The following is a 25,040-nucleotide window of genomic DNA, read 5'->3' on the forward strand; positions in this document are numbered from 1 at the left end:
ATTCTCAAGAGACTCGTTTAAGAGATACACATTGCATTTTGTACAATTATTCAGGTTGTTGTGACAATATAAAATAAAAACCACAAAAAAGTTAAGTTCTGCAAAGGTCAGAGGTCGTGTTCTATCCTCAGTCCCGTCTTCAGTATCTGTCTCTTTCCGCAGGAAGAGAGAAAAAAACTACCTCTCAGACGTGTGCATAAAACGAAATCATAAAAGTAAAAATGGCAAATCTGGAAGCTCCATAGCCTGGACCAGAACAAGCCAAGTAGATATTTTTCAATTTCAACATAAAGTACATTTTTAAAAGAATGGGAGAATTTAAAAAGAGAAACCCCCAAAAAATCCCAGATTTGGCAAATGGTCTGTGCAAGCCGGAATCCTTGGGACGTCAATACCCCCCCATTGAAGTAGACATTTAAAATGGGTAAGGGTTATGTTTAAGATTAGGGTTAAGGGTAGGCACGTCCCAAGGATCCCAGATAGCACTGAGCATTTCCAAATATAGGTTTGTTTGAGTTTGACTGTTCTGGTGTTGAAGAATTCAGGTGATATTCACCTGTCAACTACTTTGTTGGATATCCCAACAGAGACATCACTACCCGCCCTTCCACAGGACGTGACATCACTTGGCAGCAGGATTTAATGTCCTCTGGGGAACAGGGCTACAGTAGAGATATTCCATTACAATACCCGGAGGTATTTTCCTCCAACTTCAGGTTGCTTTTTTATTTTGCTCTCCCCTGAATTAGAGCAAAATTGCAAAACAATTGTATACTTCTTTATGTACGAGTTTTGCGGTATAAGTATATTTTGTACAAATTAACTTTTTGTTTATAGATACAAATCAATAACTCCACTCAAGAGAAGTGAAAAGGGGAAAAAAAGGAAAAAGTAATCAAATGTTTCAGTCAGTCACAGAATCCTCTTCCTGCCTAAAGCCCGCCCTATCCTGTCCTAAGTCTTTGGGAAGGGGTGTGGGGTCCGTGGCTATTCTTTGCTTAGCTCTAGGGTTAACGTCTTCAATTGAGGGGCACTGGGGTGCTCGGCCATCACTACAGAGAGACAGAGTGTGACAGTGGAGGGGGGGGGGGGGGGGGGGGGGTTGGTGGTCTGACTGTCCTGTGACTGTGTATGTGTCTGCGCGCATGCCTGGCTGTGTGTGTGTGTGCGCGCACGCGCCTGGCTATGTGTGTGCACGCGCGACTGTGTGTGTCTGTCTCTGTGTGCGCGCGCTCGCGACTGTCCGTCTGTCTCTGTGTGCGCGCGCTCGCGACTGTCCGTCTGTCTCTGTGTGCGCGCGCTCGCGACTGTCCGTCTGTCTCTGTGTGCGCGCGCTCGCGACTGTCCGTCTGTCTCTGTGTGCGCGCTCGCGACTGTCCGTCTGTCTCTGTGCGCGCGCGCGCGCGACTGTCCGTCTGTCTCTGTGCGCGCGCGCGCGACTGTCCGTCTGTCTCTGTGCGTGCGCGCGCGCGCGACTGTCCGTCTGTCTCTGTGCGCGCGCGCGCGACTGTCCGTCTGTCTCTGCGCGCGCGACTGTCCGTCTGTCTCTGCGCGCGCGACTGTCCGTCTGTCTCTGCGCGCGCGACTGTCCGTCTGTCTCGCGCGCATGCCTGGCTGTGTGTGTGTGTGCGCGCACGCGCCTGGCTATGTGTGTGCACGCGCGACTGTGTGTGTCTGTCTCTGTGTGCGCGCGCTCGCGACTGTCCGTCTGTCTCTGTGTGCGCGCGCTCGCGACTGTCCGTCTGTCTCTGTGTGCGCGCGCTCGCGACTGTCCGTCTGTCTCTGTGTGCGCGCGCTCGCGACTGTCCGTCTCTGTCTCTGCGCGCGCGACAGTCCGCCTGTCTCTGTGCGCGCGACTGTCTCTGTGCGCGCACGCGCGCGACTGTCCGTCTGTCTCTGTGCGCGCGCGACTGTCCGTCTGTCTCTGTGCGCGCGCGCGACTGTCCGTCTGTCTCTGTGCGCGCGCGCGCGCGACTGTCCGTCTGTCTCTGTGCGCGCGCGACTGTCCGTCTGTCTCTGTGCGCGCGCGACTGTCCGTCTGTCTCTGTGCGCGCGCGCGACTGTCCGTCTGTCTCTGTGCGCGCGCGACTGTCCGTCTGTCTCTGTGCGCGCGCGCGCGACTGTCCGTCTGTCTCTGTGCGCGCGCGCGCGACCGTCCGTCTGTCTCTGTGCGCGCGCGACTGTCCGTCTGTCTCTGTGCACGCGCGCGCGCGACTGTCCGTCCGTCTGTCTGACTCTGTGCGCGCGACTGTCCGTCTGTCTGTCTCTGTGCGCGCGCGCGCGACTGTCCGTCTGTCTGTCTCTGTGCGCGCGCGCGCGACTGTCCGTCTGTCTCTGTGCGCACGCGCGACTGTCCGTCTGTCTCTGTGCGCGCGCGCGACTGTCCGTCTGTCTCTGTGCGCGCGCGCGACTGTCCGTCTGTCTCTGTGCGCGCGCGCGACTGTCCGTCTGTCTCTGTGCGTGCGCGCGACTGTCCGTCTGTCTCTGTGCGCGCGCGCGCGCGGCTGTCCGTCTGTCTCTGTGCGCGCGGCTGTCCGTCTGTCTCTGTGCGCGCGGCTGTCCGTCCGTCTCTGTGTGCGCGAGCGACTCTCCGTCCGTCTGTGTGTGCGCGCGCGACTATCCGTCGGTCTCTGTGTGCGCGCGACTGTCCGTCCGTCCGTCTCTGTGTGTGTGCGCGCGCGCGCGACTGTCCGTCCGTCTCTGTGTGCGCGCGCGCGCGACTGTCCGTCCGTCTGCGCGCGCGCGACTGTCCGTCCGTCTGTGTGCGCGCGCGCGCGACTGTCCGTCCGTCTGTGTGCGCGCGCGCGACTGTCCGTCCGTCTGTGTGCGCGCGCGCGACTGTCCGTCCGTCTCTGTGCGCGCGCGCGCGACTGTCCGTCCGTCTGTGCGCGCGCGCGCGACTGTCCGTCCGTCTGTGCGCGCGCGACTGTCCGTCCGTCTGTGCGCGCGCGACTGTCCGTCCGTCTGTGCGCGCGCGACTGTCCGTCCGTCTGTGCGCGCGCGACTGTCCGTCCGTCTCTGTGCGAACGCGCGACTGCCCGTCCGTCTCTGTGCGCGCGCGCGCGACTGCCCGTCCGTCTCTGTGTGCGCGCGCGCGCGCGCGACTGCCCGTCCGTCTCTGTGTGCGCGCGCGACTGTCCGTCCGTCTCTGTGTGCGCGCGACTGTCCATCCGTCCGTCTCTGTGTGCGCCCGCGCGTGTGTCTGTGAGAGTGACTGTGTGTGTGTCTGTGAGAGTGACTGTGTGGGTGTCTGTGAGAGTGTCTGTGTGTGTGACTGTGAGAGAGTGACTGTGTGTGTGTGTGTCTGTGAGAGTGACTGTGTGTGTGTGTCTGTGAGAGTGACTGTGTGTGTGTGTATGTGAGAGAGTGACTGTCTGTGTGTGTGAGAGAGTGACTGTCTGTGAGAGTGAGAGAGTGACTGTCTGTGAGAGTGAGAGAGTGACTGTGTGTGTGTGTGTGTGTGTGTGTGTGTGAGAGAGTGACTGTCTGTGAGAGTGACTGTGTGTGTGTGTCTGAGTGTGACTGTGTGTGTGTGTGTGAGAGAGAGAGTGACTGTGTGTGTGTGTGTGTGTGAGAGAGAGAGTGACTGTGTGTGTGTGAGAGAGAGTGACTGTGTGTGTGTGTGAGAGAGAGTGACTGTGTGTGTGTGTGTGAGAGAGTGACTGTGTGTGTGTGTGTGAGAGAGTGACTGTGTGTGTGTGTGTGAGAGAGTGACTGTGTGTGTGTGAGAGAGAGTGACTGTGTGTGTGTGAGAGAGAGTGACTGTGTGTGTGTGTGAGAGAGTGACTGTGTGTGTGTGTGAGAGAGAGTGACTGTGTGTGTGTGTGAGAGAGAGTGACTGTGTGTGTGTGAGAGTGACTGTGTGTGTGAGAGAGAGTGACTGTGTGTGTGTGAGAGTGACTGTGTGTGTGTGTGTCTGACTGTGTCTGTGTGACTGTGTGTGTGTGTCTGTGTGACTGTGTGTGTGTCTGTGTGACTGTGTGTGTGTGTGACTGTGTGTGTGTGTGTGTGTGACTGTGTGTGTGTGTGTGTGTGACTGTGTGTGTGTGTGTGTGACTGTGTGTGTGTGTGTGTGACTGTGTGTGTGACTGTGTGTATGACTGTGTGTGTGACTGTGTGTGTGACTGTGTGTGTGACTGTGTGTGTGTGTGTCTGTGTGTGTGTGTGTCTGTGTCTGTGTGTGTGTGTGTCTGTGTGTCTGTGTGTGTGTGTGTGTGTGTGTGTGTCTGTGTGTGTGTGTGTGTGTGACTGTGTGTGTGTGTGTGACTGTGTGTGTGTGTGTGACTGTGTGTGTGACTGTGTGTGTGACTGTGTGTGACTGTGTGTGTGACTGTGTGTGTGACTGTGTGTCTGTGTGTGTGTCTGTGAGAGAGTGACTGTGTGTGTGTGTGTGTGTGTGTGTGTCTGACGACGCGCGCGCCTGCGACTGACGACGTGCGTGCCTGACTGACGACGTGCGTGCCTGACGACGTACGTGCGTCCCTGACTGACGACGTGCGTCCCTGACTACGTGCGTGCCTGACTGACGACGTGCGCGTGTGACTGACGGCGTGCGCGTGTGACTGACGACGTGCGCGTGTGACTGACGACGTGCGCGTGTGACTGACGACGTGCGCGTGTGACTGACGACGTGCGCGTGTGACTGACGACGTGCGCGTGTGACTGACGACGTGCGCGTGTGACTGACGACGTGCGCGTGTGACTGACGACGTGCGTGTGACCATGACTGAGGGAGAATGAGAATCCAAGGACAATCCAGAGGTGAAGCACAAAACGAACCCGCAAACAAACGTCAGTATCCTTTCCCCATCTGTGATATATTGGCTTCTAAAACAAGTCTGCACAAATTCTTCCCAAGTGTCTTCAACTGTGTTTTTGTGCGTGTGTACGTGTAGATCGTGATATTTGGCCATTCTAAAATATTGCCCCAACAGGCTTTTTCTTCCGTCCATATGATTTTCACATGACATTTCAAAGCATCGGCTACGACTGCCTGAGATCAGATTGTATTGGTGCTGGATGAATTACCTGGACCCGTCTGGGTTACCAGGTTGTGATGAATAGTGGTAGTTGTTAGGGATCCTTCAGTACAGAGGTGGAGTATTGTGGCGGTGGTGGCAGTGGGTGAATCCTTCAATTGCAAGATGGGTGACCATGTTGAAGTAATAGCAGGTGTGTACAATCCTTCTGTAGCAAGTTGCCAGTTTGGTGGAGAGATAGGTGGATGAATGTCTGAGGTGGGTTTGACAGTACCCGTGCTGCTTGATGGACCGGCTCCTAGAACTTGAACTCCTTCGTCTGCAGGTTTGAGGCGGGGTCAAAGTTGAAGGTCCCCCCTTGGGTGGCTTCAGGAATTAAACTGGGATCCTCATCAATCTGAGGGAGAAAGAAGAAAGGTAAGAGGAGTGAGTGAGTGAGTGTGTGTGTGTGTGTGTTTGTCTGTCTGTCTGTCTGTTTTATAACTCACATCGTCGCCTGAGAAGTACTGGTCGATGATCTCGAAGGCTAATTTGTAGATGTCCTCATTCTCATGTTGCTGCAGATTTTCTATCTTCTCCAGACCTTAGAGCAGAGCAGTGGAGGCACAGTCAGACAACAGAAACTTTCCCCTCACACACCTTCAGCCATGATGACAATATACACACACACCTCCAGACTCCTCTATGATCTCAGCAATGGTGCTGGCCTCGTCCCCGGCCATGATAAGGACGTTCTTGAGGCCATCTAGGACCACCTGAACCACTTGGGAGTCCTTCACTGACAGCAGGCTGCAGAACGGAGGGATCACATTCTGCTGCACCAGGTACTCCACCTACACATCAACATATCAGAAAATACAGAACTGAATACAGCAGTAAGAATTTCTGACAAATAGCTCCTGACACATGTGATTGTATCAGGTTCAGTCACTGCGTGCCTACTAGTTCATAAACTCACTGGTATGAATGCTCCAGCTACAGAGGCCCTAGCCTGACAGTGCTAGCCCCGTACCTGCCTCTTGTACCTCTGTCCAAGTCAATAGTCTGGCTGATATGGAGGTTGCAGTGTGTGTGTGTGTTACTTTCCTGGTCTTTCCTGCCGCTGATGGTGAGGTTGCTGATGGCCCATGCTGCCTCCTTCTGAGTGCCAAAGTCCCCCTGCAGACACACAGGCTGTCAGCACTACAGAACAACTCAACACACAGCAATGACAGAAATATCATCTCTCACACCAACCACACACCACGGCTCTCACCTTGGCCAGTTGGTGGATGATCAAGGGGACGAGTCCTGCGTCGATCACTGCCTGGACCTGCTGCTGGTTCCCAGCCGTGATATTGGACAAGAACCACACTGCTTCCTGTAAACGAACCAATCACATGCGGTTATGCCAGAACACTTTCTGTTAACAGTCTAGCCACACGCAGTCAAACCAAACAACTTCTTAATGGCAGGACAATCATAGAAAAGCCTTGACATAAGCACCCTCCCTCCTCCCCGTTTCCCTGGACTTCCCCGTTCCCTCTCCTAGGAGAGCGTGCGTGTTCTACCTTGTTGATCTTTTCTTTGGGGTGTGTGAGCAGGTTGGGGAAGTGGGAGAGGACGTCACAGTTGAGCACCACCTGTGTCTGCTCGTCTGTCCCAGTCACAATATTCCCCACCGCCCTCAGAGCAGCCGTCTGCAGGAAGTGACATCACAGCAAGTCCACACCCACAATGTCAGCGTTTCAGAAAATGCATAGAACACCCTGAATGTATTACTTATAAAATGCATAATTTCCTCTTTCCCTTGAAATAAAATCACTGAGCTTTTCCTGAACATATGGCAGCATTTTTCTGCAAAAACTCCTACCCATAGTGATCGGTAGATCCAAGATTTGTTGCTTTAATCAATCCAATCTTAGTAAATTAGTGTTTCTTTCTTCTTCCAGCTAGGAAGGAGGTAGGAAATTATGCATTTTATAAGTACACCACACCAAAGTTTGTTACGGTCTTCTAAAAATCACAATGTTATCAGTTGACTCCTTACCTGAACTTTGACCTCCTGGTGGCTGAGCAGGGGGACAAGGAAGGGGACCACGCCAGAGTCTATCACCATCTGAATCTGCTCGTTCCCACCGTCTGTCAGGTAAGACAGAGCCCACACCGTGTCCACAAGGATCTACAAACACACAGTGTAAACCAAGGAGTCCAATAAGTGTTGTTCACAAAAGCAGCTGAGTATGGTAGGGCTTAACATGATGATGTCAAACTTATGGCAAACCGTTCATTTAGTTGTAATAAACGTGCAGTGCTTTCAGAAAGTATTCACACCCCTGGACTTTTTCCACATTTTGTTGTTACAGTCAAAATGTATTAAATTGACATTTGTCACTGGCCTACACATGACAATACCCCATAATGTCAAAGTGAAATTAACTTATTCAAAACATTTACAAATTAATAAAAAATTAAAAGCTGAAATGTCTTCAGTCAATAGGTATTCAACCCCTTTGTTATGTAAAGCCTAAATAAGTTCAGGAGTAAAAACTTGCTTAACAAGTCACGTAAGTTGCATGGACTCACTGTGTGCAATAATAGTGTTTAATGTGACTACCTCATCTCCGTACCCAACACATACAATTATCTTTAAGGTCCCTTAGTAGAGCAGGGAATTTCAAACACATATTCAACCACAAAGACCAGAGAGGTTTTCCAATGCCTCGCAAAGAATATTGGTAGATGGGTGAAAAATAAAAGCAGACATTGAATATCCCGTTGAGCATTATGAAGTTATCAATACACCCAGTCACTACAAAGATATAGGCGTCCTAACTCAGTTGCCGGAGAGGAAGGAAACAGCTCAGGGATTACACCATGAGGCCAATGGTGACTTTAAAACAGTTACAGAGTTTAATGGCTGTGATTGGAGAAAACTGAGGATGGATCAACAACATTGTAGTGAGTGGCCGAGTTACAGTTTTGACCTAAATCTACTTAAAAATCTATGTCAAGAACTGAAAATGGTTATCTAGCAATGATCAACAATCAATTTGACAGGGCTTGAAGAATTCTGAAAATATATATATTTTTTAATAAAAAATAAAAAAATGGGCAAAAGTTGCACAATCCAGGTGTGGAAACCTATGTTAATGAGATATATTCCTGCATTTCATTTTCAATAAATGTGCAAAGATGCCTAAAAACTTGTTTTCACTTTGTCATTATGGGGTATTGTGTGTAGATGGGTGAGATTTAAAAAATAAAAAGTAGTATTTAATCCATTTTGAATTCAGGCTGTATCAACACAATGTGGAATAGATCAAAGGGTGTGAATACTTTGAAGGGACTGTATGCTCTCATACTTACATTTATATCTGTGTGGTATATAAGAACACACAGCGCTGGGAGAAGCTGGGAAAGAGACAAAAAACAAGTGGAGAGAGGAGTGTCAAAAGCAGACTGGAAATGTGGCCATGTAAAGGCATGTAGTAAAACATCCCCCCTAGTTATACGTGATTTGTCTGACTAGCTGGAGAGAGCACCACTATAACTCTACTCATACATTGGAATACCTAATGGCACTGGAGGAGACGACTGACATTTTTACAGGCTCCTAACCAATTATGCTATTTTGTGTGTTTTTTCACATCGTTTGTAACTTATTTTGTACATAATGTTGCTGCTACCGTCTCTTAGGACTGAAACCAGCTTCTGGATATCAGAACAGCGATTACTCACCTCGAACTGGACAAAGATTTTTTTCTTTAATGAGTCTGACATGAAGGATATACTGTTTCTCCCAAGCGATAAGACTGCTGAACAATTGAACAAATGGCCACCCAGACTATTTGCATTTTGATCAGAACACACACGTACCTCCTGTACTGTCTCCATGGGGGGCGGTGGGTCCTTGTTGCGGCAGAGGTTGACAATGACCCAGGTGACGTTACGGAGGAAGGTGATGGGGATGGAGGGATTAATGAAGGACAGCAGGGGCTTGACCACGCCCAGGGAGATTACGTAATCCCTGCACTGTGGCCCGTCGCCTGGAGGAGGAGCATCACAGGTCAAAGGCCATCATTGGGGCACCAGTTTTTCCTGGTCCGGTCACATGGTTAGTCATTACAGAAGAAACACACAAACATAACTTTAATGATGTGTTAACTGTATCAGCCATACTCACCTATGATGTTGCCTAGCGCCCACACGGCCTGTTCACACACATTGTGATGGGGAGAGTGGAGCAGACGCAGGAACAGGGGAACAGCATCTGTACATGAGTACAAACACCGTTAGGAATTGACAATTTAACACACACAAAGATAAACATTAGCAAAGCCCAGACAGTCAGAATAACAACGGAGCAGAATGACCGCAGGGTGAACTTACTGGACTTGACCACAGCCTGGGTCTGTTGTGACGTGCCAGACGCTATGTTGGTCAGGGCCCAGGCTGCCTCAAACTGAAGAGACGGACTGGAGGAGAGAAAGGAGGGGGGAGAGTGAGAAAGATCATTCTAGGGCTTCCATTAACATGAACACATCTTTCTCCTAACCCTGCCCTTGCTTCTTCCTCCTCTTCAGTCCACACAAACACACACAATGTGTGTAAACAATGGTGTGTTTGGTTGCAGTGCCCTCTGTGCTCCAGGAATTTCAGTGTCTGTCTGAGAGACTGCAGCAGTCGCCATGACAGCTGTGCATCCGCAGCTCATCGCTATAGTAACCCTCCAACCCCTGCACCCTCCTGTACTGACTCCTGGGTGTGTGCGCACATCTGTCCCCTTCATGACCACAAGGTCCTGTGTGTGTTTGTGTTTGGCCCTGAACACAACTAGGTCCTGGGAATGGGTGAAATCCAGAGGACAGGAATGCTCTTTTATTTGGATTGGCACCGGACGGCAGGGCCAACAGACCACCCTGTGCCTCGCACACACACACAAAGCAGCATGCGCACACACACACACTAGTAGCCCCTCTACATCATGTATCCTAGCCAGTCTTCAGTAATTCCAGTAAACAACTGTACAAACAGTGCATTAGTAGAGACCATTCAGGGGAGGACATTGGGTTAACGCATCAGACTCACTTGTCGTCTCTCTCCAGACATTTGACTAAGATGGGCAGGATGCCAGACTTTATCAAGTCATCAATGGGAGGGTTTCGGTCACTGGAGAGGAGTTTTCTGACACACACAAAAACAGGAAAAGTCATGTTTCAATCATGGAATACAAAACAGGGCGAGAGGTTCAAAACTGAGAAGAGGTCTCACACACACTTACCTGGCAGCCTGTACGGCACTAAGCTGGACCACAGCATTATCACTGGTGGCGTTCTTCAGAGAGACAGAGAACAAGTTACAGCACCACACTCTCACAGGACGAGGGAGACAGGGAGAGAATGAGAGGGAGAACAAATGGCACCGAAGGAGATAGGAGTTTATCACTTCTTTGTACATAAAGTTGAGCCTTACCTGTAAGATCGCCTCTAGTGTGACGTTTTGCTGCAAAGAGAGGGAAGGGATGGAACACAATCAGTACCAAGTTACAGAACAACAACATGGGGGAAGGGGATACAATTCACATTAACATCTGGCTACTTCACACTGATCGGTCAACATGTCATTGATACACACAGTCTGTCCCTCTCGGTCTCGCTCCACACGCCAGTGTTTTCACAGTGCTGTGTTGGCTGGCTGGTTGAGGCTGAATGAGCTCACAGGCTGAGAATGCCATGCTACTCCATCATAACCATACATCACCTGGTAGCAGCTAGGTCAGGTCAGGCCCTATTCCTCATCTCATTAGCTCAATGACAGGGCTCCAGTCAGCAGGGTGACAAGGCTTTGAGCACGATACATTATACAAACCCTAGAGAAGCCATGGGTGCATTGGAGAGACCAGGGAGGCTTAAGGACGCATGTCTAGATTACAACATCATACATAGAAATATATTGTCTAGTGCTGACAGTGTCCAATACCAGTAGCTCTTCGGGAGGAATGGCAACACCTGCCCTGTCCAAACAGACAGAAATCTACTGCCTAGATTCTCTATCTGGAACAAGTCTCTCATCCTACTGCAATGGCAAATGGGTCGCTAAAGTGGAACACACAGACATCCCACATACCCCTTTGAAGTCGGAGTCGAAGTCGGAGTCCTCCAGACTGTCCTCCTGTGGGACATTCCTCTTCTTCAGGAGATGCTCGTCTCGTTTGTTCTGACGGAAGAGAGGGGAGGGACAAGAGAACAAAACACTGATGAATATTCAAATACGCGACAGAGTAGCAGTACAAACTCAGACAGCAAACTTCTTGTGACTGAGATAGATATAGGTCGAAAAACAGCTGGCCCTCGCATCCCTAGAATGTGTGTGTGTACTGGTGTATGTTGGGGTCATCTCTGGAACCTTTGTCCCCTGTATGGAGAGACTAAGTACAAACCCGGTGTTGTTATGGGGGATGTCCCCTATAGTTACTAAACTTTACAGAGACACACTAAATCAAAACACCCCAATTAAAACACAGAAAAAACAAAGGCATACACTCCTAGAAAGTTGAGGAGCAGGCACAGTGAGACACACCCATATTGGTGTTGAATAGAGCGTGAAAAAGACAGACACAGCCGGTCGGCATGTGAGTCAGTGGTAGGGAGGGAGGGAGGAGAATCCCTTGGCCTACATTCCAGTGTGTGCTGCAGTGCTGGGCCGTGCGTCACTACTGGTGACGAACCATCCCGGTGCTGCTCTCTGCTCCGGCATAATGGAATGTGCAGCCAGACTACAGCAGCACACTAACTCGGCTCTTTCTTTTTCGCTCTCTCACTGAATTAGGCCCTAAACTAGTTTCTAGCCATGTCTCCCTCTTTTCCTCAATGGTAACTTAGCAACGACTACAGGCGATTGTTTTAACCTCAGAGAAAGAAAAAAAACATGTGGAGAGGAAGGAGAGTGAGGAGTGTGTCAAAGCCCTTAGGGGGTTTTACGGAGGAAGAAAGGGGGAGGGGAAAGTAAGATTCAAAGCCATGACCAGGGGACTTGTGTCAGAGAGATCACCAAGTCAACATGAGAGCAGCGAATGGTTGGATGTATGAGTGACAGGGATACCTGTCAATCACCGGAGAGAAGAAGAGAAACCCTTCAGTCTCTTGCTCTTTACAACACAGGGCTGCGCGATATGGGCACATCATTTAACAGTCTTTTTTTAAAGAATATATTGTGACTGCGATTTTGATCAAAACACTTGGGTGAACTGTTGGAATCATAAAAATAAAATTGGTATTCCGATTCTATGGTTGGCATTGTGTGGCATGACAACGAATGACAAAGACAGGTAGAGTTGTGACAGGGTAGGACCCAAAGTGTTGGTCAACGTTTCCCAGGGGACCCTTATTATATTTGAATGTTACATTCATGGCGTTGCACATGTCAATATTGCAATTTCGATTAAAATTTGATTCATTGTGCATCCCTATTACAAAGGTGTAAGTAAATGCATGACAACCATACTAATTGGGTGTATTGTAGCCATTACACGGTTCCGATTTAGGCATCCACATCAAACAGGCAAGCACAGCGAGCACCTCGGGATACATTACATCTGGATATTCTTGTAAATCTCTGCTAATCTCCATGGACTGCCATCTAATCTAGGTTTCAGCATCCTGACGATGTAGTCTGTTATTGATCACCAAGTCTGGATAGTACAGTGACATTACATAGGTATGCAGATCAAGGCGAAGGGTAGTGGACATGTGGAGGGACGGTACACCGTATATTTGGAAATAGCCACGGGATGGTTTTTCAATACCATTGAAACTATTCCTTGGACTCTTTTGTTTTTACACACTTGCATATTTGTAGCTACTTTTTAAGTGAATACCTACAATCAACTTGTGCAATATGTTCGGAGATAAAGAAGATTGCCTTCTTCATTTCACCGGTCACATCATTTTTCATTATGAAGCTTACCGGTAGTACCCGTTCACGTGGTGTTTGTTTACAAGCACACAACAATGAGACCGGAGCCTTGTGACTCACCCGCTGTTGTGCAGCACGAGCCAGGTGATCTAGTTACAGTGTGGAATTCACAACTAGCCCAGTTAGCCCTGTTAGATATCTGATAACTGTATAAAATGTGCTAAATGCCCTGCTGTCTAGTATTTGTTTTGTGCGTCCAGCAAACTGGGTAGAATTTTTTTGTTACTTGTATAACTGGGATGTCTGTCCTGAAAATAGTTTAGGTCAGACTGTATAAAATGTTTGCAAAGCGCTAGTTAGCATTTTCAATGGGATTTTACATGTACTTGTTAGTATTGCTAACATGCGAATTAAAAAGGCTCAGTGGGGGTTGAAAATTGCGCCCTTTGTGTTCAGTTATAACCAAATATACAGGTACGGCACAAGGTCAGTGTGACAATCTGGATACCGACCATGCCTAGAGGGAGCAGCTGAATGACAAAGGCAATTTCTACCTGCAGCAAATCACCGCAGTGGGCCAAACAAAGAAACCTAACTACTTAGTTTACGGTTATGGAAAAGGGGAGAAGGCAGTTTACAGGGATCAGAGGCCAATCCAGAGAGGTGAAATATCATGTTGTTTGGGTCATGGTCAGAAAATGAGGTTAGTGCCCCCATAGAGGAATCATTCTGGATGGATTGAGACGAATACCAAGTCTGTGTCAAGACACAGGGTGAGAAAGGAACAGCCCAACTATAGATGTGTGTGTGTGTGTGTGTGGTAAGCAGGGAGGTCAATATTATTATAGGGAGCCGTGGAAGTACACCTACAAATTGTGCATCACCAAAATTTAAAATTAGGCTTCTTCTCTCACCTTCCTCAGCTCGACTGTCACGTCATTTCGATGTCTTCTCATAGTCTGGAACACAAACACACAGGGAGCAATATGAGACAGACACGATAATTCACTGATAACACATTTTAAAAACACAACATCCCTCTCTGGACTTCTTAAAATGGCACAATTTGCTTTTGGAAGCAGCATGAAAACATACTAGAAAGTAATATAGGTATAGGTCAGAACATAGGAATTGAGGGGTAAAATATGTAAGCAATAGGCTAAAAAAGCATAAGTTATACACACCACTTGATATCGTAATGGTTCAGGTTAATCAATGTGTGTTTGTGTAATGTGTTATTAGTCCACTCATGACTGTGAGCTGGTCTCAGATCTTGTGACTGCGCGCTGCGGTTCATATTGCCATCCTAAATAGCCCCTTACATCACGTGTGCCAGTCACATCCTCCCAGCCTTGGTCTGGGCTTGACCCTGTCTGGGGAGCAGAGAACCAGAGGGATACCCCTCTCCTTTCTCTAACAACCTAACATTGACCCAGCCAAAGCACCGGTCTCTCTCAGAGCACCTGTCTCACCTAGATCAGCAGAGGGCAAGTGTGGGTCTGTGCAGGCTTTGTTATAGCCAAGCACTAACACACCTGATTCAGATTGAAGACCATGATTAACAGATCCAGGCCCTCAGAAAGTATTCACACCCCTGGACTTTTCCACATGGCTGAATTTAGATTTAACTTAAAATGAAAAGCTGAAATGTCTTGAATCAAGTATTCAACCCCTTGGTTATGATAAGCCTAAACAAGTTCAGAAGTAAAAACATGCTTAACAAGTCACATAAGTTGCATGGACTCACTGTGTGCAATTATAGTGTTTAACATTGGTTTTGTATGACAACCTCATCTCTGTACCCCACACATACAGATAATTTTAAGGTCCCTCAGCCGAGCAGTGAATTTCAAACACTTTTCCAATGCCTAGGTAACCTATCGCATAGGTCACCTATCGGTAGATGGGGAGGAAAAAAATAAAGGCAACATTGAATATCCATTTGAGCATGGTGAAGTTATGAATTACACTTTGGATGGTGTTTCAAAACACCCAGTCACTACAAAGACACAGGTGTCCTTCCTAACTCAGTTGCCGGAGAGTAAGGAAACTACTCAGATTTCACCACGAGGCCAATCGTGACTTTAAAACAGTTGCAGAGTTTAATGGCTGTGATAAGCGAAAACTGAGAACGGATCAACAACATTGTACAGTGCATTCGGAAATTCTTCAGACCCCCTTACTTTTTCCACATTTTGTTACGTTACAGCCTTATTCTAAATCTCATCAACTCTACACACAATACCCCATAATGACACAGCAAAAAGAGTTTTTTAGAAATGTTTGCACATTTAAACTGAAATACCTTATTTACCTAAGTATTTCAGACCCTTTGCTATGACACTTGAAATTGAGCTCAGGTGCATCCTGTTTCCATTGATCATCTTTGAGATGTTTCTATAACTTTATTGGAGTCCACCGGTGGTAAATTATCTATATACGGTCCCACAGTTGACAGTGCATGTTGTCCATAGAGCTCCGAGACAGGATTGAAGGTCCACTCCATCACTCTTAAATGGAAGAAGTTCGGAACCACCAAGACTGTGCAATCGGGGGAAAGGGGTCTTGGTCAGGGAGATGAACAAAAACCCAATGGTCACTGACAGAGCTCCAGAGTTCATATGTGGAGAATCTTCCAGAAGGACAACCATCTTGCTGCACTCCACCAATCAGGCCTTTATGGTCGAGTGGCCAGGCGGAAGCCACTCCCCGGTAAAAAAAAAAAAAAAGAGGCAAATGAAAGCCCACTTGATGTTTGCCAAAAATACTCTCAGACCATAAGAAACGTGATTCTCTAGTCTGATGAAACCAAGATTGAAACTCTTTGGTTTGAATGCCAAGCACCACGTCTGGAGGAAACCTGGCACCATCCCAACGGTGAAACATGGTCGTGGCAGCATCATGCTGTGGGGATGTTTTTCAGCGGCAGGGACTGGGAGACTAGTCAGGATCAAAGGGAAGATGACAAGAGAAAACCTGCTCCAGAACGCTCAGGACCTCATACTGGGGTGAAGGTTCACTTTCAAAAGGACAACGACCCTAATCACACAGCCAAGACAACGCAGGAGTGGCTTCGGGACAAGTCTCTGAATGTCCTTGAGTGGCCCAGCCAGAGTCCGGACTTGAACCCAATCTAACATCTCTGGAGAGACCTGAAAATAGCAGTGCAGCGGTGCTCCCCATCCAACCTGACAGAGCTTGAGAGGAACAGCAGAGAAGAATGGGAGAAACTCTCCAAATACAGGTGTCAAGCTTGTAGTGTCATACGCAAGAAGACTCAAGGCTGTAATTGCTGTCAAAGGGGTTTCAACAAAGTACTGAGCAAAGTACGTGTGTAAAATGTCATTTCAGTTCTTTTTAATACATCTGCAGAAATTTCTAAAAATAGGTATGTTTTTGCTTTGTCATTATGGGGTATTGGGTGTAGATGAATGAACATGTATGCATTCAATTTTAGAATAAGGCTGTAATGTAACAGAATGTGGGAAAGATCTAGGGGTCTGAATACTTTCCAAATGCACTGTAGTTACTCCACAATACTAACATAAATGACAGGGAAAAGGAAGCCTGTACAGAATAATAATATTCCAACGCATGCATCTGGTTTGCAATAAAGCACTAAAGTAAAACTGCAAAAAAAATTGGCAAAGAAATTAACTTTTTGTATTGAATACAAAGCGTTATGTTTGGGGCAAATCCAACAACACGTAACTGAGTACCATGCTTCATATTCTCAAGCATGGTGGTGGCTGCATCGTGTTATGGGTAGGCTTGTCGTTGGCAAGGACTAGGGAGTTTAGAATGGAAAGAACCAGAATAGAGCTAAGCACAGGCAAAATCCTAGAGGAAAACCAGGTTCAGTCCACTTTCCAACAAACTTTCATTTTTCAGCAGGACAATAAACCTAAATCACAAAGCCAAATATACATTGGAGTTGATTACCAAGATGACATTGAATGTTCCTGAGTGGCCTAGTTAAATGTTTTCAAAAATGTTTTCACTTTGTCATCATGGGGTATTGTGTGTAGATGGGCGAGAAAAAAATATGTCATCCCTTTTTAATTCAGGCTGTAACACAAAATGTGGAATAAGTCAAGGGGTATGAATAGATTCTGAAGGCACTGGACATATATTAGGCTGTAGTCTAAACATAGCTTGACCGGTGAGCAGTGTCCTGAGCCAACAGTAAGTGTTACTCCTGGATATGGTGTACTGGGGTGAACATTAAGGCACAGAACACTGACTGAGCAAGTTCAAACCCGTTAGAATTTACAGAGGAAAAACAGATATCTGATAAGTAATGCTCATGGCTCAACCATAAGCTGGGCTGCATCTCACATGATATCCCATAAGGCTCATCGAGAAACTGTTGAACAGAGGAATTGGTCAAAATAGTCCCTTCTGCTGGTGCAGTTTCAGATCATCCTAGTGGTTAAGGTCAGGATTAGGTAACCTCATCCTAGATCTGTGGTTATGAGCAAGTTCAACCTAGATCAAACCCCAATGATTGATTTTCCCAGTACTAACCATACTGAGGTACTATAGAGTGGGTGCCAGACTGTTTCTGTATTCAACTAAGCTACATTGTTGCCTTGCCAAGACAACAGCACTTTGGCCAGAGCAGAAACACACAGACTACCATTCATATAGCAATAGCTACAGTATTCATACCCAGTAGCCTATTTGTAAAGTCTAGCAGAAACACTTAAGTTAAATTCTGAAGGGAGGATGATGCATTTCTTTACCAATCCTAAAAACCATTGCAGGAACACATAACTCCCAGGTCGTAGATCAGTGCTGCTTAGGGGCTTCTTCTACCTCCTGGCCCCTCTAGAGGGCCATAGATCGGGTTGTACCTCCAGTAAGAACCCAAGCCAGACCTCCAGGATGCCCGAAATAGCCCCAGTGGCGCACGTGGTCATGTCTGTCATAGTAGCCATGTGTTTGTCACGTTGGCTCTCAGCTTCAAAACAACAACCTATGAGACGGGTCCACTTCCCATAGTTTTAGATGGCTCCCAAAGACAATCAACTCTAATTCAACAATTACTCAGAAAACCCATTCTTTCATACAGTGGGGGTATCCCAAAGATTACTATTTGTACACTTCTGTAAAGACAGAAATGTGTGTGTTATTGTCGAAGATGGCACGGCTAACTACTAGCAATGCATGAGGTCAGCATGCCATAGTTTTTAATAATACCACTAGCATCGGCTGAAAACAATGACAGCTTTCGTGACGATGACTACTCAGCCACGAGATACAGAACGATACAGATAACAAGCTATTGATGGTGGAAGCAGCAAGTAAACAGATTCAGCTATTAACAACATCATCACCTAGTTAGCTAGCTATATAAGAATATTTGCTGCACAGGCAGTTGTTCAAATTACAATTTTAGCTGGCTAGCTTGCTAGTTCACAGTTCATTACGGCAGGATGATTCCGACCTTGCCTGACAGACTGATACCTCAGATTAATGCCATACATTTGTTTGGAAAATTTAATCTCACAAGCTTTAGAAGCCAGAATGTTGAGTACAATTATATTTTAATGTACTGCACCAGTTGACTGTGCTGTTGAGCCTCTTGTTTACACTGAGCTGCACTGGGATCGGAAGGTCATATTAAGACACCGCAGAGCAGACCCAAGATATAAGATGTACTTCAATGCAGGGATGGGATATACCACCGTACATTTTACCTTTACCCAAACTGATACATCGAAAAGGTTGTTTTCCCCCAAAAAACTGGCCATTCCATCCTCACGCTAGCTCGCAGTAGCCACAGCAGCCATTATGGAATGGCACATGGCATTGAACAACAAAGGAGCGGATTGGCTGAAGCTGCCATTCCAAAATGGTTGCTGTGGCTACTGCTATGACAATGAGGACGGAAATTGAAGTTCTGGAAAAATGTGCAGTATTTCAATCTTCTCCATGTATCATTTTCGATCAAGGAAAACGTGGAGTACAGTGGTATATCCCATCCCCTACATTGATGTACGTTTTCCGAGCCATATCTCGCACCTGCTAGGCCGTATGTCCCTGATTGCGTTCCGACCCCAGTGTAGGTCAATGTAAACAAGCGTAACTGCAGGGTCGCAATCATCGGTCTAATTATGGTTGGATATGGGTGCTAGCAAAAAATACAAGTTATCAACAGGGTATAATTAGCTAATAGATAGCCAACCCAGCTAGATTAGCTAGTTATCGACATATACTCTAGCTACTCTGGATTATGCTAGTTGGGCTGTCAACTCTGTTAGTCTGCTTTCAAAACCGGTGGTACGATAGTTAGGTAACGTTAATCAGCTAACGTTAGTTACCTAGGCTAGAGCTTTTCGTTGTCGGTGAAACAGGCTGACATTTCAAACTATTTGATGGAGAATAAGGGCCGTAAACCAGGCCCGTTCGTTATGATGACGAATAAACGGAGGATATTCCGGATAAACTCAGCACACAACAGCAGGCTGGCGGCGAATAGCTAGCTAACTTAGTTAACTAGCCAGGCTTCATCAAAAGATTGGCAGAGAAGGCCGGGGAAGATAGCCGGTGTCTTAAAATAAAATCCTACACGGATCATTGTCTAAACCACCCTATCCAAGTGCACTCCTACCTCGACATCGCGTCCCTTGTTTTTGAAGCTCTTGATACGGTGGTTATCCAAGCCGGCGTTTTCTGCCATGGCTGCTTGCTGGTTCAGAGTACTCCGGCGTTCGTGATCTCCAGTGAAAGACAGAGCAACTACGCGGCGGAGTACAGCGAGTGGGCGGCTACGGCAGCAGAGAGGGAGGAGCTCGGAGACCGGTTGTCCTATTTTTGATGGACTCGCTGACGTCGCACAGAGACAGATGCTATGTTGACATGCCAGTCGGAACTAGGAAACTCGGAAATGTCCGACATGCTAACTGGTTGTACTTATACACGTGTCGCGTTCAACGAAAAATGCAAGTCGGAAATATCCGAGTTTCCAAGTTCCGACTGGAATTTGAACGCGGCAAAAGCATCACCAACATAGAGATCGTTCGTCACCATACTTCTCCGGTGCGGTATGTGTGGTTAATCACGTTACATTTTGTGATACAATTTTTTAAAGGGGAACATTTTAAATATGCACCACGAACTAACCCTACACTTAGAGTGCTTTCGGAAAATATTCAGACCCCTTTACTTCTTCCACATGTTATTACATTACCATCTTATTCTAAAATTGATTAAATCGTTTTTTTCTCTCACCAATCTACACACAATACCACACATGAAAAAGCAAAAACAGGTTTTTAGAAATGTTTACAAATTAATTACAAATAAAAAAAATATCACATTTACATAAGTATTCAGACCTTTTACTCAGTACTTTGTTGTAGCACCTTTGGCAGCAATTACAGCCTCAAGTCTTCTTGGGTATGATGCTATAAACTTGGCACACCTGTATTTTGGGAGTTTCTCCCATTGTTCTCTGCAGATTCTCTCAAGCTCTGTCAGGTTTTCATCAAGGATCTATCTGTACTTTGCTCCGTTCATCTTTCCCTCGATCCTGACTAGTCTCCCAGTCCCTGCCACTGAAAGACATCCCCACAGCATGATGCTGCAACCACCATGCTTCACTGTTGGGATGGTGCCAGGATTCCTGCAGACACGACGCTTGGCATTCAGGCCAAAGAGTTTCAATCTTGGTTTCATCAGACCAGAGAACCTTGTTTCTCATGGTCTGAGTCTTTAGGTGTTTTTTGGCAAACTCCAAGTGGGCTGTCATGTGCCTTTTACTGAGGATGGGCTTCTGTCTTGCCACTCGACCATAAAGGCCTGATTGGTGGAGTGCTGCAGAGATGGTTGTCCTTCTGGAAGGTTCTCCCATCTCCACAGAGGAACTCTGGAGCTCTGTCAGAGCGACCATTGGCTGCTTGGTCACCTCCCTTAACATGGCCCTTCTCCCCCGATTGCTCAATTTGGCCCGGGCGGCCAGGTCTAGGAAGAGTCTTGATGGTACCAATCTTCTTCCATTTAAGAATGATGAAGGCCACTGTGTTCTGTGGGACCTTCAATGCTGCAGACATTTTTTGGTCCAGATCTGTGCCTCAAAACAATCCTGACTCTGAGCTCTACAGACAATTCCTCCTACAAATCTTCTATTGTCTCTGAACAGTTGTTGTGTTTTGTATCTTCTCTCTTTATCTGTCTCTATCTAATACTTGTTGCATTCACTGAATTGTTGACAAAGTAGGCTTCTATTTCAAAATTTTGTGTCAGACCTGGTCTGTACTAAATCTTATTGAGAGAGGTTACCTACACTTTTAAATAGTCTCTGAATAGTTGTTTGCATTTTTACATTGTTACAAAAGTAAGAATCATTGTCAATCAAATAGCCAACTTTGTGTGGGTTTTGAGACACTTTCTGAACATTGTCACATTTTGGATATTTCATTTATTTATATATATTTATAATATATTATATAATATATTATAATCTATTATACTTGGTACATTTTGAGTGAGTAATTTTGTCAAATGTACCACAATCGAAATACTCCAGAGTGTTTTGTTGTGTTGCGTGCTGATAGTTTTTTGAAAGTGATTGTCTTTACACAATGGAAGACAAAATTACTGTTATTCCTGTTGACATGAATGTGGTGTCATATTAAATAATAGGTTGTGCTCTTTAAAAGTAATTTGTAATTGTCATTTGTTCTTTGTTTTTGAACTATGTCTGTTTGAAATGTGTGACAAAATTATCTTTATCTTGAAAGTGTTCAGTAATCTACAGCAGCACTCTATAATTCTATTGGGGTCTAAAGGGTTAAATCATTACAATTTTGAAAATATGCATCCACCTTTACGATTCATGTACCATGGCCTAACCAATTGTTTTATTTCACCTTTATTTAACCAGGTAGGCTAGTTGAGAACAAGTTTTCATTTGCAACTGCGAATTACATTTTTCCCATCAGGATTTTGACCCATTCACTACATAGTGATATTGTTTATGACACAGCTAGTGCACTAAGAGAGAGGCCTGTAAAGTGTTTGTGTGCTTACTGTTCACATCAAATTGTCAAAAAGGGGAAACAATAGAAGATATTTGTCTAGAGTCTATGATATGTAGCTGCAACCTGGTCTCTGGGGTAGACGTAACATAGTGAAAAATAAATCCGGGACACTCCAATGAATATGATGTGTTACGATTCGTATGATATGTATTAATTTGTGAATGTACATCATCCATTTAGTATATGTTTTGAATCACAATTCATATGATACGAATTGCAATTCGTACAATAGTTACAACTTTCCTAAACATATACACGACCGTTTAAAAGTTTGGGGTCTCTTCGAAATGTTCTTGTTTTTGAAAGAAAAGCACATTTTTTGTCCATTAAAATAACATCAAATTGATCAGAAATACAGTGTAGACATTGGTAATGTTGTAAATGACTATTGTAGCTGGAAACGGTAGATTTTTTAAATGGAATATCGACATAGGTGTACAGAGGCCTATTATCAGCAACCATCACTCCTGTGTTCCAATGGCACGATGTGTTAGCTAATCCAAGTTCATCATTTTAAAAGGCTAATTGATCATTAGAAAACCCTTTTGCAATTATGTTAGCACAGCTAAAAACTGTTGTTCTGATTAAAGAAGCAATAAAACTGGCCTTCTTTAGACTAGTTGAGTATCTTGAGCATCAGCATTTGTGGGTTCGATTACAGGTTCAAAATGGCCAGAAACAAAGCCCTTTCTTCTGAAACTCGTCAGTCCATTCTTGTTCTGAGAAATGAAGGCTATTCCATGCAAAAAATTACCAAGAAACGGAAGATCTCAGACAACGCTGTGTACTACTCCCTTCACAGAACAACGCAAACTGGCTCTAACCAGAATAGAAAAAGGGGTGGGAGGCCCCCGTGCACAACTGAGCAAGAGGACAAGCACAGTTGAAGTCGGAAGTTTACATACACATAGATTGGAGTCATTAAAACTTGTTTTTCACCCACTCCACAAATTTCTTGTTAACAAACTATAGTTTTGGCAAACCGGTTAGGACATCTACTTTGTGCATGACACAAGTCATTTTTCCAACAATTGTTTACAAACAGATTATTTCACTATAATTCACTGTATCACAATTCCAGTGAGTCAGAAGTTTACATACACTAAGTTGACTGTGCCTTTAAACAGCTTGGAAAATTCCAGAAAATTATGTCATGGCTTTAGAAGCTTCTGATAGGCTAATTGACATAATTTGAGTCAATTGGAGGTGTACCTGTGGATGTGTTTCAAGGCCTACCTTCAAACTCAGTGCCTCTTTGCTTGACATCATGGGAAAATAACAAGAAATCAGCTAAGACCCCATAAAAAAAATTGTAGACCTCCACAAGTCTGGTTCATCCTTGGGAGCAATTTCTAAACGCCTGAAGGTACCACGTTCATCTGTACAAACAATAGTACGCAAGTATAAACACCATGGACCACGTAGCCGTCATACCGCTCAGAAAGGAGATGCGTTCAGTCCCCTAGAGATGAACGTACTTTGGTGAAAAAAGTGCAAATCAATCCCAGAACAACAGCAAAGGACCTTGTGAAGATGCTGGAGGAAACAGGTACAAAAGTATCTATATCCACAGTAAAACGATTCCTATATCGACAGAACCTGAAAGGCCGCTCAGCAAGGAAGAAGCCACTGCTCCAAAACCGCCATAAAAAAGCCAGACAACGGTTTGCAACTGCACTTGGGGACAAAGATTGTACTTTTTAGAGAAATGTCCTCTGGTCTGATGAAACACAAATAGAACTGTTTGGCCATAATGACCATCGTTATGTTTGGAGGAAAAAGAGGGATGCTTGCAAGCCGAAGAACACCATCTCAACTGTGAAGCACAGGGGTGTCAGCATCATGTTGTGGGGGTGCTTTGCTGCAGGAGGGACTGGTGCACTTCACAAAATTGATGGCACATGAGGAGGACAATTATGTGGATATTTTGAAGCAACATGTCAAGACATCAGTCAGGAAGTTAAAGCTTGGTCTCTCAAATGGACTATGACCCCAAGCATACTTAAAAGTTGTGGAAAATGGCTTAAGGACAACAAAGTCAAGTTATTGGAGTGGCCATCACAAAGCCCTGACCTCATCCTATAGAACATTTGTGGGCAGAACTGAAAAAGCGTGTGTGATCAAGGAGGCCTAAAAACCTGACTCAGTCACACCAGCTTTGTCAGGAGGAATGGGCCAAAATTCACCCAAATTATTGTGGGAAGCTTGTAGAAGTCTACCCGGAACGTTTGACCCAAGTTAAACAATTTAAAGGGAACGCTACTCAATACTAATTGAGTGTATGTAAACTTCTGGCCCACTGGGAATGGGATGAAAGAAATAATAGCTGAAATAAATAATTCTCTCTACTATTATTCTGACATTTCACATTCTTAAAGTAAAGTGGTGATCCTAAGACAGGGAATGCTTACTCTGATTAAATGTCAGGAATTGTGAAAAAAGGAGTTTCGACTCCGGGATGCTGTCCTTCTAGGCGGAGTTGCCAAGAAAAAGGCATGTCTCAGACTGGCCAATTAAAAGAAACGATTAAGATGGGCAAAATAACAAAAATAACTTCCAAGAAGGCCAGCATCCCGGAGTCGCCTCTTCACTGTTGACGTTGAGACGGATGTTTTGCGGGTACTATTTAATGAAGCTGCCAGTTGAGGACAAGTGAGGCGTCCGTTTCTCAAACTAGACACTCTAATGTACTTGTCCTCTTGCTCAGTTGTGCACCAGGGTGTCCCATTCCTCTTTCTATTCTGATTAGAGCCTGTTTCTGTTCTGTGAAGGGAGAAGTACACAGCGTTGTACGAGATCTTCAGTATTCTTGGCAATTTCTCGCATGAAATAGCCTTCATTTCTCAGAATGAGAATAGACTGTCAAGTTTCAGATGAAAGTTCTTTGTTTCTGGCTATGTTGAGCCTGTAATCGCAACCACAAATGCTGATGTTCCAGATATTCAACTAGTCTAAAGAAGGCCAGTTTTATTGCTTCTTTAATCAGGACAACAGTTTTCAGCTGTGCTAACATAATTGCAAAAGGGTTTTCTAATGATCAATTAGCCTTTCAAAATTATGGACTTGAATTATCTAACTGGCACGTTGTCCATTGGAACACAGGAGTGATGTTTGCTGA

General features: G+C 45.8%; 1 protein-coding gene across 1 annotated transcript; it reads right to left on the bottom strand.

Annotated features, from left to right (window-relative positions):
• Positions 1–4,307: 4,307 nt before the first annotated feature.
• On the bottom strand, positions 4,308–19,697 carry LOC109871384 (importin subunit alpha-4). The gene is made up of 17 exons (XM_031805552.1): positions 19,492–19,697; positions 13,790–13,834; positions 11,088–11,177; positions 10,434–10,463; positions 10,243–10,295; positions 10,050–10,145; positions 9,351–9,436; positions 9,145–9,231; positions 8,838–9,007; positions 8,328–8,372; positions 7,009–7,140; positions 6,530–6,658; positions 6,235–6,339; positions 6,066–6,137; positions 5,650–5,812; positions 5,468–5,562; positions 4,308–5,376 (listed from the first exon to the last, which is right to left on the bottom strand). Exons 1-17 carry the CDS (start codon positions 19,558–19,560, stop codon positions 5,278–5,280), a joined length of 1,566 nt encoding a protein of 521 aa, XP_031661412.1. The 5' UTR covers positions 19,561–19,697; the 3' UTR covers positions 4,308–5,277.
• Positions 19,698–25,040: the final 5,343 nt, after the last annotated feature.

This window comes from Oncorhynchus kisutch, linkage group LG26 (assembly GCF_002021735.2).
Source record: "Oncorhynchus kisutch isolate 150728-3 linkage group LG26, Okis_V2, whole genome shotgun sequence".
NCBI classification, from domain to species: domain Eukaryota; kingdom Metazoa; phylum Chordata; class Actinopteri; order Salmoniformes; family Salmonidae; genus Oncorhynchus; species Oncorhynchus kisutch.

Excerpts from the sequence above, each read along its gene's own strand:
- LOC109871384 (XM_031805552.1), bottom strand. The coding sequence starts at position 19,560 with ATGGCAGAAAACGCCGGCTTGGATAACCACCGTATCAAGAGCTTCAAA. Across the intron at positions 10,296-10,433 it reads CACTAGAGGCGATCTTACAG|AACGCCACCAGTGATAATGC; the intron begins GTAAGGCTCAAC and ends GTCTCTCTGAAG. Across the intron at positions 8,373-8,837 it reads CCATGGAGACAGTACAGGAG|CTTCTCCCAGCGCTGTGTGT; the intron begins GTACGTGTGTGT and ends TCTCTTTCCCAG.